This window comes from Monopterus albus, unplaced genomic scaffold (genome assembly GCF_001952655.1).
Source record: "Monopterus albus unplaced genomic scaffold, M_albus_1.0 scaffold13.1, whole genome shotgun sequence".
NCBI classification, from domain to species: domain Eukaryota; kingdom Metazoa; phylum Chordata; class Actinopteri; order Synbranchiformes; family Synbranchidae; genus Monopterus; species Monopterus albus.
In genome coordinates this window covers 1,400,565-1,413,563 of record NW_018127893.1, presented here as the reverse complement: position 1 = coordinate 1,413,563, position 12,999 = coordinate 1,400,565, and the positions used below count along the sequence as shown (strand labels likewise).

Genomic DNA, 12,999 nt, shown 5'->3' with positions numbered 1-12,999 from the left:
CTTGCTGTCTGTGTAAAACTTGATGGCATGCAGGTCCAGGTCGAGTTCATCTTGTATGAGGTCTGCCATTTCTACTGCTAAGACAGCTGCGCATAGTTCGAGTCTTGGGATTGTTGGCACAGACTGAGGTGCAAGCTTTGCTTTTCCCATGATGAATCCCACTTCTGCCTGACCATCATCTCGTACTGCCCTCAAGTATGCTACTGCACCAATGGCCTTGGTTGATGCGTCTGAGAACACACATAGTTCTTTGTAGGTTGCTTTGCTGAGTGAAGTCATGGTGTACATGCGTGGGACATTGAGTTGTTTTAGATCTTGGAGTGAATTTCTCCAGGGTTCCCATCGGTTCAGCTTGTCTTCTGGTAGGGGTGTGTCCCAGCCAGACTGCTTGGAAATAAGTTCTCTCAGAAGGGCTCTTCCCTGGATTGTGACAGGTGCAAGTAGGCCCAAGGGATCAAAGATACTGCTGACTGTGGAGAGAACTCCTCGACGGGTGAATGATTTGTTGGTGGTTGGCAGAGAGAAGGTGAATGTGTCGGTCGTGATCTCCCACAGGAGGCCCAAACTTCGTTGTGTGGGTGTGGCCTTTTCACCAAGGTCTAGGTCTTTAACTACTGCACAATGCTCAGGTGGGAAGGCCTCTACAACAGCATGGCTATTTGATACGAACTTATGTAAGTGAAGGTTCGACTCAGCGAGTGATGCCTGTGTTCTTCGTAGCAGGTCTATTGCCTCAGCTTCAGTTGGCATAGATATCAAGCCGTCATCAACGTAGAAGTGCCTTTCCACAAACTTGATAGTATCGTCGCCATGCTCTCGTGCACCTTCTCTGATGGCTCTTCGTAGCCCGTAAACAGCTACAGCTGGGGATGGGCTGTTGCCAAAGACGTGGACCTTCATTTGGTACTCGATAATCTCCTTATTGATGTCATTGTCCTTATACCATAAAAAGCGAAGGAAGTTTCGATGATCTTTGTGCACTAAGAAACAGTGGAACATCTGCTGGATGTCAGCATCCATTTCTCTTTCCTTCTGAAACATTCTGCATTTTTTCAGGGGATGAGGTTTGTTGTGTAAAGGACAGTTCTTGTTAGGGTCATTGTTGGTGATAGTGACATCCGTTTTTTGCACTGAAATGGGTTTATTGGAGTTAAAATAGCTTGAAGTGGATTTGACTGGTTTAGTGTGAGCTGTGGTGCTGGACTGATACATGAAACTGGGGTCGTTTCGCTTCTTCGCCTCGTAGCACACGAGCTTGCAAAAGTACTCAAAGGGTGGAAATCGACCATGGTTTTCTTCTTTGTAATATGAGCCAGTCAACACCCACTTCTCCTGAAGCCCATAGGGAAGTTTGTCTACAATTGGTCCGATTCCACTTCAACACGCATTCAAATGCATAGTATCAGCTAGCTTATGCACAACTGTAAATAAACTTCCTCAACGTCACATCTAAAACTCTTTTTAAAACAATCATAGCAAATGTTAAAAAGCCTTTCTAGCCATTGAAACAGTGATTTTTCTAGGATTTCTGGAGCTGCATAAGATTCCTGTAGCCTTTCCCATACTTTGCTTAAGGCCATTTTGGGATTGTTGACATAGACATAGCAGATGCGTTTGGTCAGGTCACTAGAGTCCTTTCCCAACCATTTTGTCATAAGGTCTAATTCTTGAGTCGCTGTGAGCTAAAGTCCCTCAGTTGCACTAGTGAATGAGGAATACCATGCACGGTAATTCTCTGGTTTATCATCAAACTGATACAGCCCTGAGTTGACAAGATCTCTTCGTGCCAGATACTGTGCCACAGGTTCTGCTCCAGGTGGTGTGGTGGCTGGAAGAATGTATTGAGGTGTGCATGGCTGAGTATGTACATTCATACTGGGGTTCATTACCTTTTCACCAACTTTTAGTGAACCAGGTGAGTTGTCACTTGTGCAGGCCTTCAGTTTGTAAGCAGGGGCCATTTGGGAGTCCTCCTCGACAGGTGGGCGTGACATAACACTGTTACATTGTAATTCTGCTTTAGGTGGAATACCAACAGGTGTGTATGAAGATGAAGACTGCTTTTGCATGTCGATTGGACATATTCACTTGTGCGTTCCAGTCTAATCTTTTCTGACACAGATTTTCCAGTCTCATCTAAAACCTGTAGTCCTTCTGCATTTTCCAGCACCTCTGCTTCTGCCATAGCTGCATCTGCTTCTCTCTTTAGGTTTAACACTTCTAGTTCTACGTCTATTCTGGCCTTTTCTAACTGGTTTTCTGCCTCTTTGGCAGCCCTTGGACCTTGTGTTCAGCCTCTTTGCTGGCTTATGATGCACGTACTCTGGCAGCTTCTGCTCTAGCTCGAGCAATGGCAGCAGTACTTGCTGATGATGATGATGTCTCGCCACTCTTGGCGCTTAATACAGATGACTTGGAGCTTGATCTTGTAGCCATTATACCACTTGTGGAAACATCTGATAATTTTGCCTTTTTACTTTAGTGTTCTTGTGCAGCGTGTTGATACTCTGACTTAACACCGAGTTAAACCGTAGTCAATGAAGAGGTCGTAGCAAGATCAAAACATTTACTGTCCACTCTTCATATAACATCACGGTAAAAACTGCAAATAAACAATACAATAAACACTGTCAGTTATGCTTATTTAACCAATATCTATACTATAAATGGTGGTACACTTCAACACACATTCAAATGCATAGTATCAGCTAGCTTATGCACAACTGTAAATAAACTTCCTCAACGTCACATCTAACTCTTTTTAAAACAATCATAGCAAATGTTAACTATACTATGTCAACTGACACATATCATAACTTACGGCATTGCTTCTATCACGTTTCCTAACAGATGAAAATGAATACACATGCCGCAAACAAGAGCCTTACGTCCGCCATCTTTCTTACTAACGTGAAATTGCTAAAAACAGGAAGTGACGTCATCACCCGGTGCCAATCGGTAAATAGATTTAGCGTTATCATTTCTTTTTACATATGTAATTATTAACCTGGCCCTTCACCAAAATAGATAACAACTTCAACAAATAATTAGCTAAACAAATGCCTTAGAGGCAACACAGAGCAGTAAACAGATTTCTGACACTAAGCATTTAACTTCATCACTGTCAGCTGCAGAGCCATGCTACTGTAGTTGTCTTATCTATATAATAGGAACATTGCATTGTGGGAGTATTAGTACTGTGCATGGTATGGACACCTTTTATGTTCCAATGTGTAATTCATGAGGCCACTATATAGCCCTATAGACACATTTGCATGCCCAGAATTCAGATATTCAGAATAAAAGGTGCCCTATGTAGTAAATAGAGAGCTACAGTATGTACTAATTCATGAGGCCACTATATAGCCCTATAGACACATTTGCATGCCCAGAATTCAGATATTCAGAATAAAAGGTGCCCTATGTAGTAAATAGAGAGCTACAGTATGTACTGTATATACCATAAAAAAAAAATAAAATAAAAAAAAAAATCGTTTTTCAGGCTTCAAAATTCCAGCATGTGGGTGCGATACAGTAATGGTAGGCACTGAACTTAAATTCCTAACTTAACAGATAATAAAAACAGTAACTCAGTAATTTTCCTTGGACAACCCACTCAAATTTACTGTGATGAGTTCTCTCTCTGAGGGGCAAATACTGGCTTCCTGAAGGCCGAGCCTGGTAAGTTAATCTCATCAGCTCTGTGATACAGACAGACTAATGTACAAAGCACTGAGAAGATGGCTTTCATGAGCTCAGGCCTAAGGGGGTCAGTATTGATGAGCTGGTGCAAAATTGCTTGGAGAAAGGGAGATGAAGGATGAAGAAGTGAAGAGAAGATGAACAGGATAATAGGTTTACTTAAAAAGAGCTGGAGTGGAAAGCTGCTCGAAGCTCAAGGAGAAATCATAAAGTCAGCCAAAAGAACCTTATGTTCTTTTTTGGTCCCATCAATCCTTATGGGTATACAGTTTTTCCCACATTATAAATAAAAATATAAAATGACTTCCCTGGGGTTACCAAATTCAACAAAAAGCTGTTCACACAGGGTGATGTCATAACCCCTGCCAAGCCTCTGGAGGAGCCATCCTCTCATGGCAAATACAACGGGTACATCCCACTTCCCTTGTTTGATCGTTCCGGTCCGCAATCTTGAAGCACATCCCAAATCTCGTATTTCTGCTGTAAGGAGCAATGATCAAGGAGGCTGGAGACATGAGTGAGGATACAAGAGACAATCCTTTGTGGAAATCTTTTATGGACAGACACACCTTTATTGGAAATTAGTTGGTGAGTGGATGCCTCAGATGAGGGATCGGAGGAAAGGAAAAGTCTCATTACTGTATAAATGTGTTTCCTCGATTCACATTTCCTTGCACCCTTTCTTCGCATCTTACATGGAAGGGACTAAGAAGTACAGAAAGACGCAAGTGAGGGAACTGAGATGTGCCCACTATCTCTCACTAGGTAGAACTGCAGTGTTCTTACCTATCAATCACTGGCATTATTAATTATTTGCTGATTATTTCCTTGATTAATCAGTGAAAGAGCACATCCATAACATCTGAAAATAAGAGAAAATGCCAATTTCACTATCTCGAACACCCTTGCTGACGTCTTCAGACTGATAGTTTTGTATGAGATTAATTTATCTTTGGATATCCAAGGCTGAGTTGAAGCCAAACTACAGGAACAAGGTTAGGCCAATAAACTGGCTGCAAGAGATAAATCTGGAGCTACTCTCTACTCCGGCCTTCTAGAGAAGGTTAAACAGGCTTGATATCCATATTACAGCAACACTCCCATCTAGCCATGAACATTAAAAGACCAAATGAATAAATGTTTTTCCTGCACCCTTCCCATGATCTCCTTTACTAATGTCTCACTCCAGCACTCCCTGCCTCCAGGTCTTCTAACACAACCTCACTCTTTTCATCATTCATGTGCTTTATTGCATCAAAGTGGGAATTTGTCTTAGGCTTTAGCAAGACTGGTCCAAAAATAAACAAACAACATCTCAGGACTTTACATGCAAGAAATACAGATGAAAATATAGAGGGACAAAATACAGGCTTTGAATATTTTGATATTAGAAATCTCGTCACTGGCTGCAAAAGAACAATCTAAGAGAAAGTTTCTGTGCTCAGAATTCACTAGTTAAATACCAGAAGCCAGCTTTGTACATAGAATTGTATAACAAGGCCAAAGCCTTACAATGGCCGCCATTATCTTGGCTTGTGATGTGGCCATGACAGTGCCGGCACCGACTGGCATTGGGTGCATGTCGGGCAAATGAATCATCAAATGTTTCTGGGCGCCTTGATATACTGAGCTTGGCAGTGACAGCCCAGCTAAAAACAAAGAGTTTATACTGATTTGTAGGAGGGAAAAGACTCAGTGGGAAATAGGTAGTCCTCCAAAAAGAGACATGGGGAAGGCCAGAGGGCTGTTCACAACCCTGGGTACCCCAACTGAGGTTCTGTGTGGATCTGCTGTCTCCCAGGAGGGGCTGAAAGCACAGTGGGAAACAAAGCCCTGCTTACTTTGGGACTATTCCCAGGACAAGGCTCTTTCTTGGTGTGCTGATATCATCTGCATAGTGAGAGGAAAAAACATAACCTCAAAGCTTGGAGAAAAAAAAAAAGAACCCCCACCCCCCCATCTCCGTGAAGACAAGAGACAGCATTAAAGAAGAAACACAGTAAGAGACTGAAAGAAAGACAGGATAATTTCCTCCTCAACTACAGAGTGCACTTTATCTGACAAGTACTTTTCAGCACTGAGCTCCCAGGACTTAATAACAACTGTTAAAATGCTGCGCTATGTGCCATGGTTACCTCCTCAATGTGCAATATCCACTAATGACAACAGTCTTTTTTGGGGGGCTGTGTTTAAACATAATTCACCACCATTTACTAGCACCAAGTAATTACTAGAGAGAGAGATGATTATTTATTTTGTCCCATTCACATGACACAATACAACACAGTGCCTCTCTTTATCAGTAATCTTTCAAACTTTTCACATTTATGCATTTTTAAAATCCCCAAAATATTCTTGGTACGACTGATAGTAGCTACACCACCTATCAAAAGGTTTGGACACCCTTTCCCGTTGAATTGAAAGGGAAAGGGTGTCCAAATTGTTCTACTTTCCTAGTCAGAACAGTTGGAGCCAGGAGCTAAAATACCCTATCAGGATGAGTTGCATCACAGATTAACAATGCACATGGACCAGTGTGGTGGACTACGATGATGCTTACAGACTGAAAAAGACAAGAATGTAAAGCATCTACATCAGGTATGTAGCAGGAAAGAAACTTAATAGTATGTAAGTAAAAACTGGATAAATCTCAGTGTAGTAAGCCATTTAGTTTCAGCTCTAGGCACTGAACCAGAATAAAGGTGGTCTTTCAACTGGGATATAACTTTAAGATTTACCACCTAAAACAATAAAAAGCTGCTAAGCATAGTTATGTTACAATGTAAGAAAGAAACTATCAGGCAAAAAGGCTGACCACTTACCTGAACAACTTCTATGCCTCTTTTCCTGAAAAAGAATAAAAAGGTAACAGTCATTCATTTTCCAAAAAATATCTCGACAGCGATCAATCACAATTAAACACAGCCATACACTGAAAGCCATGCAATGTATGTCAGCACTGTAGGTGCTGTCTGTTATTGTCCAAAAACAATGTCTCTGGCTCAAAGAAAAGACTTAATTGAACCCACAGACTATAAATGAAAGAAATTCAGCCCTCTATTGGATGTAAATTCATGTAATATAAGCCATGTAAGATGTGTTTTTGCATCTTATACTCTTTATTGTGAAGGGTACTTTTGCTCTTTATGCCAAAAAAATAATCCCTCTCTGTAAGAGGAATTAAACTCATAGCTCTTCCGTAATTTGACTACATGGACAGTTAGTGACATGAGCTACTGACACAAAAGGCCACCTGTGCCTTTCTGTAAAAAAATTAACAGAGTAGAATCATTGTGGTTGAAATGCCACATCTCACCCCGTTGCTAGAGAAGATTCTACTCTCCAGAAAGAGCACAGAAATACTAGTCTTTGGATTAAAACTGGTTGCTTGGCAACCAGCGGGCCCCTCGGAGTGGAGGTGACTATCACAACATAGTGAACATCTACAGTGCCCACATGGGGAACTTAGATCTCTTCTTCTTATCTCTAACAGTGCACAACAGTACTGAAGCCGCTGACCATTAGTGCATACATTTGAAAATGAAAGGACTTCTCTATTTTTTTATAGACATACACATGATGAGGATTAAAACCTGCTGGATTTATACTTTAATCCTATAGAACAAGCGGCCAAAGAGAGTAGAAGAGAGCATTTCTGGTGGAGCCGACTCGCCATGTATGCTGTCCAAAATAAGTAAATCCTGAAAGACCGAAACAACCAACTTCTAAGCTGAGTGAATTTACAGTGAGGACAAATCTAGTCCAGCAGCATTACCAGCAACTCAGCCTGCCCAGACCAGTTGTTTGTTAGGTTACAGCCCCATGGTAACAGAAGCGCAGCAATTCACCGCTTCACAAAATGTGGATATTTAATACCGCAGCTGGCGGGTTTCATGTGGTGTGAATTGGGCCTTTAGTTTCATCCCATCTCTGAAATGGAGATTGTTTGCTCTCCCATATTGTCACACAGCCAGCAGAGTGAAAGGGATGACAGAGAAAACCCAGCAGAGAAGCAGGCCAGAGTGTGAACCTTTTACACAGGCTTGACACACAGGAAACTGAGGTGTAATGAAAAGCAAGACACTTTCCTTTATATAATTTCATACTGACACAGTATCACATAAACTCCAGTCTTTAATATTAGTATTTACAGTACACATTAGATGTGAATAGTACTGCATGAAACTGTGACTAGTAGCTACAAAGTGGGTATGTTTGAGATTGTCTTGATGTGTAAATCATGCAAAACAATAGGAGCTACTTATAATCAATGTAGGAAACTATAATGCATTAAACTATTTGGTAAATTAATAACACTGGGTATAGAGATCAGGTGGCGCAGCTTTGCCTGTTAATATGTTGCTATCTATTCCTTAAACATGGAAACAATCTCTCTTTTCTATGTATGCAGTAGGTATAATTCAGTGTAGCCTCAGACTTGTTGTCCTAGGGTGCGGTGAACTTGCCTTGACAGGATGAAGTGACAATATTTTTATATTATCCAGTAACACTCAGACTGACTGTTTTCAAGAGCATCACATTTTTGTAAATCAGGTAGAAGGAAGCCTCTTAAAGTTCAGTGAAAGCTTTTGGGACACAAATAAAACCCAAGTGGCTCTGACCAGCTGCACGAGACAGGACAGACTCCATACTGAAACACTTGTGCTGTCAGCTGGATGCAACGTGATGAGAGGGAGCTTGACAAACCTGTCTATATCTATCTGTAAATTAACAACAAGGTATAACAGCAGGTCCTGAGGCATTCTACAAATGGCTGACACACATTGTGCCTTATAGAAACAAAATGCCTTTTAAAAAGGACAACATATATTCAGGAGCCACATTCTGTAAGGTTATCTTAGTTCACTTTTCTTCCTCTTAAAGATGACTATACAATATGACAGAGCAGATATGCCAGGAAAAGGAGAACTAGAAGACAAGTTTCAGTGAGTGACTGGGGAAAAGCAGTCATGCAGTAATCATACAAAAACAAAACAAAAAACCCCCACCAATATTCACTTTGTAGCTCTTTTTCACATCATGTGCTGGTATTTGTTCTGGTGTAAAGGCTATTAATGTGACAGGATGTTCTATCACGAAACGCCGCTTCTTAACATTTGGCCCCTGCCCTTCAGCTTTTTAAATATAAATGGTCTTTTGGATAGATTACAGTCTGGCTTCAGACCAACACCATAGCACTGACACTGCACTGATAGGGGTGTTAAATGACATTCACGTCAATACTGACTCAGGTAAAACATCAGTCTTAGTGCTGCTGGATCTCAGACTTTGATATTGTGGACTATAAAATCCTATATGGGTGAGATTATCAGGTACACTCCTCAGTTGGTCCAGATCATATCTCGAAGGCAGGGCTATGTTGTTTCCATTTGTGATAATAAATCTGAGTGGATCACCATGACATGTGGAGTCCCCCAGGGTTTGATTGTTGGACCACTCAATTCAAATGCAAATACTCCCTCTGAGTCATATTATACATGACAATAATGTTGCTTATCACAGTTGACATTTAGATTGACTTGGCTCTTTACCAAGCGACTATAGTCCATTTGACTGGCTTTGTCAATGCTTAGAGCAAGTAAATACCCAGATGCAATTAAATTTCCTTCAGACAGAAGACAGAAATTGTTATTTTTGGCCACAGGAAGAAAAGAATGAAAGTTTTTGCCAAGCTTAATTCCAGAACTATAGTAACAAAAACTCAAGTTAAAAATCTTGGTTTCTTAGCCGATTCAGAACTGAGCTTCAGCAGCCACCTCAACACCATAACTAAATCAGCATTTATCATCTCAAATAGCAAGACTTTGAGGTCTCATGTTCAGACAAGACAGAGAGAAACTCACTCACGTCTTCATTTCCAGCAGGGTGGACTACTGTAACAGTCCTTTATCTGGTCTTCTCAAAAAGACAACTTGGGTTCATTCAGAACACTGCTACCAGTATTAACAAAAACCAGGAGAACTGAGCACACCTTAAATCCTTACACTATCTACCAGTTACCTACAGAACAGATTTTAAAGTGCTACTGCTAGTTTATAAAATCACTCACTGGTATGGGCCCAAAATGCATTTCTGATCTCAAGAAAAGAACCCAGCAGGGTTTTTAGATATTTAGGAGGCAGTCTGCTGGTAGAACCGCAGGTCAGAACCAAACAAGGTGAAGCTGCTTTTAGCGACTATAGCGCACACAGATGGAACCAACCTTCTGATGACAACTTTTACATCTAGATTGACAACTGTTTTGCTTGTGCCTCTGAGTAACTGGTTTCTCTGCTGCACTTCTGTCGCCCGTGTTGCATGTAGGACAATTTACAACATATTATTGCATTGTAGCTGCTCTGATCTTTTATTTTGTCTGATTTTATTTCATTTGAATTAATTGAGGTTAATTAATTTAATTATTTTGTCTATTTTCTGGTTTTTAATGCTAATTGTTTGTTATGGATGGTAAAGTTTTCTTTGCTTTGTAAAGAACTTTAAATAGTCTGTGCACAAAAGGTACTAAACAAATAAAGCTGCCTTGCCTTCATGTTCAACAGCCCTCAGTCGAGTTCTGAGGAAAGAAGGGGGTAGGCAGAATACAGTGAGGAGAGCTTGAAGGTTTATAAAGAGATTAAAAATGTTTTACGGATTAGAGAGTGGTAATCTGTGCTGGCTCAATTAGGTCACTTTGTGAGACAGCAATGCTCTTGAAAATGTAAGAAAAAAAAGGAAATAATTTAAAACAATTACCTGCTATCATGCCTACTGTAAACAACAGATCTGACCCACTGGGGCATATTCTTGCTAAATCAAATGAGTCAAGACATTTTCCATTCTCTCTCACATGGCTAGCTGCAGTCAATTTAACGTATGTGTTTTGAGGACAGCTGCAGCCCTCATACAGCACAGACAGCCAGGCAATGTTGCAACATGCCTGCTGCCATATCTTGGAGTACTGCTCCATCCTAAAATACAGTATAACAGCTATTGTAAAACAACGAGGGAGAGTTCACCTCTCCCTAAGTAATGACTGCTAATAAAATCCATGCCCTACTTTATAACAAGTAATATAACATTTTACTCAACTGGAGATGGATAAGCAAATGGATAAGGAGATAACATGTATTCCTCATTCGTAATAGCTGCCCCGCTCAAGGCTGAAGAATCAGATTTAATCCTCACCGTAGCACAAACACATCCTTGAACAAATTCATGTTGTGGCTATGCATTTTGGTAGATAATCCTATTTTTGTGAGATAAAATATCTCATAAATGAAGACAAAAGGCCAAGATGTATGTGATATCACACTATTCCTGTTATAATGAATATGAAACATTTTTAAGGTCAGAGGATAACTTTGTGATAAAGGAGCACATACTCTGGATTAGATATGTTAACACAGCAGTCATTCCCTTTTTTTTTTAACTCCACTTACCCTAATGTTTTCATTTCAGAACAGTTAATTAAATACGAATACCTGTTTTAGCTGCTTGTACTGTTACACATGCACCTCAGACCCATATCTACAGCCCTTACACTAAACACATTCCCATTCCCTTCTTGCACGGTGTCTTAACAAGCACTGACTCGAGACATAACAAACACAACATTTTACACCCACACAGACACAAAGTCAAGCTAAGGGCTTGATTTTTACATGTATCACTTCTCTTGGGGCATTTACATGTATTATTTTAGAAAGGCATCTTGAAATACAGCAGAGCGAAAAGAAGCAGAGCAGCTGCTGACCACATAAACAATGTTAGGTTTTAGTAAAAATGCAAATGCTTAAAAAGCATAAAAAGGGAAGTCACTGATGCTGTGTGTAAGTATGAAAGAGGACGTTTAGATGGAAGACCCAAAAGGGCTATTCCCTGTAAGAAGAGGTGAGAATCTTGTTTCACCACTGAGTCATTAGAAGGAAGTGCACCTCTCAGTTCACTAGAACATACACCGTTGATTCAGGCTCACTGTGTGAATGCAAGTCAGGGTATTTTTCTTAGCTGGTCTAAATCACTTGACCTGGATGCGATAAATTGCTCTTATGGGGACATACCTGCACAAATCCGCAAAGGCCTGGAAATTCAGCTTCTTCATCTTCTTCTCGCTGAGCCAGTAGCCGACTCTCCGGCCTTTCAGGAAGGTCTGCATCTTCACTGCGCTCCTGGACCTTACCTGGCGGTAAATGATGTGACTGACGACTCAACCTGGACACGCCAAAACAGGAAACAATCGTCTAATTACTTCACAACCCCCGAGCAGGGCAAGGAGTTCATGACTCACGTTGTGTTAGGTTACTCAAACAGTCAGAAGTGGTGCTTTCTTCTAGTCTGACCCTCAAGCCTTATGCTCCTCACGGTTAACATGTTCTGCTTTCCAAACGGGATCTTTCAGTGAAGTGATTCAGCATCAGCAACCCACACACGTTGACCCCTTTTTGCTAATTTCGGCAGCTAACATTAGCCTGTTAGCTGGGTAATGACAACCGGCAAAGCTAACCGATGGCATGCAAACAAACGTAAGATAGCGTGCTAAAAAGGCTGACCAGCGTTAAACGGGTGAACATATTCAAGCCACTTCCATTAGGCACTGAATTAACTAACAGTGACTAGCAACCGCTAGTTAGTTAGCTAACAGATGAAGCAAGTGACATAAGTACGAATAACGCTGGCAACAACGAGAGGCTGTGTGAGCTAACTAACCTGGTAGTTTTAGCAGAGTTCCCCTCTGAATGTGTCCTCTTCACAAACTAGAGCGGATTGTTTCCCATCCTTGGTCCGTCCGGTGGAGGAAAGGTAGAAGTTTTCAAACAAGGCACCAGATGACAGGCAGAGCTGGACGCACGTTGCGATGTTCCTGGTGTTTTTGCTCTGTCTCTGTGCTGACTGCACACACCCAGGATCCAGGAGACTGATGCTGCCTTCACGACCCCCACGGAAAATACCACTCCCAGCTGTCGAATCACACTCAGTACTGATTTCACGTGCTGTCATTATCGATTAACTTGGACATTATTTTCTCGAACGATCGAGAAAGTCCTTTTGTCTCATATTTATTTTGCTTGACATACATGTCTTATTTCAACTCATATATTTTATTTATAGGACTAATATAAAACACAAACAAGCAGAAGGGGCTGGGACAAAAAATGGTTGAAGAAATTGTTTAGCAGCTGATTAATTTTCATAATTTTGTCTAAAAATGTCAGAATGTAAATGTCATTCACAACACAACTACATAGCTTGATCAGCAGGCTAAAACCCAAATATTATAATTAGAATAGAATTATGAAT

The 12,999-nt window shown here is 40.9% G+C and overlaps 1 protein-coding gene across 1 annotated transcript in view; it reads right to left on the bottom strand.

Moving 5' to 3' along the window:
• itpk1b (inositol-tetrakisphosphate 1-kinase b) overlaps positions 1-12,709 on the bottom strand; it is a 39,529-nt gene extending 26,820 nt beyond the window's left edge. Inside the window, exons 1-3 of the mRNA XM_020590867.1 lie at positions 12,409-12,709; positions 11,763-11,913; positions 6,525-6,549 (exon numbers count right to left, since the gene is read on the bottom strand). Of these exons, the coding sequence (XP_020446523.1) occupies positions 6,525-6,549; positions 11,763-11,857 (120 nt within the window). The 5' untranslated portion in view covers positions 11,858-11,913; positions 12,409-12,709. The remainder of the gene's footprint in view (positions 1-6,524; positions 6,550-11,762; positions 11,914-12,408) is intronic.
• Positions 12,710-12,999: the final 290 nt, after the last annotated feature.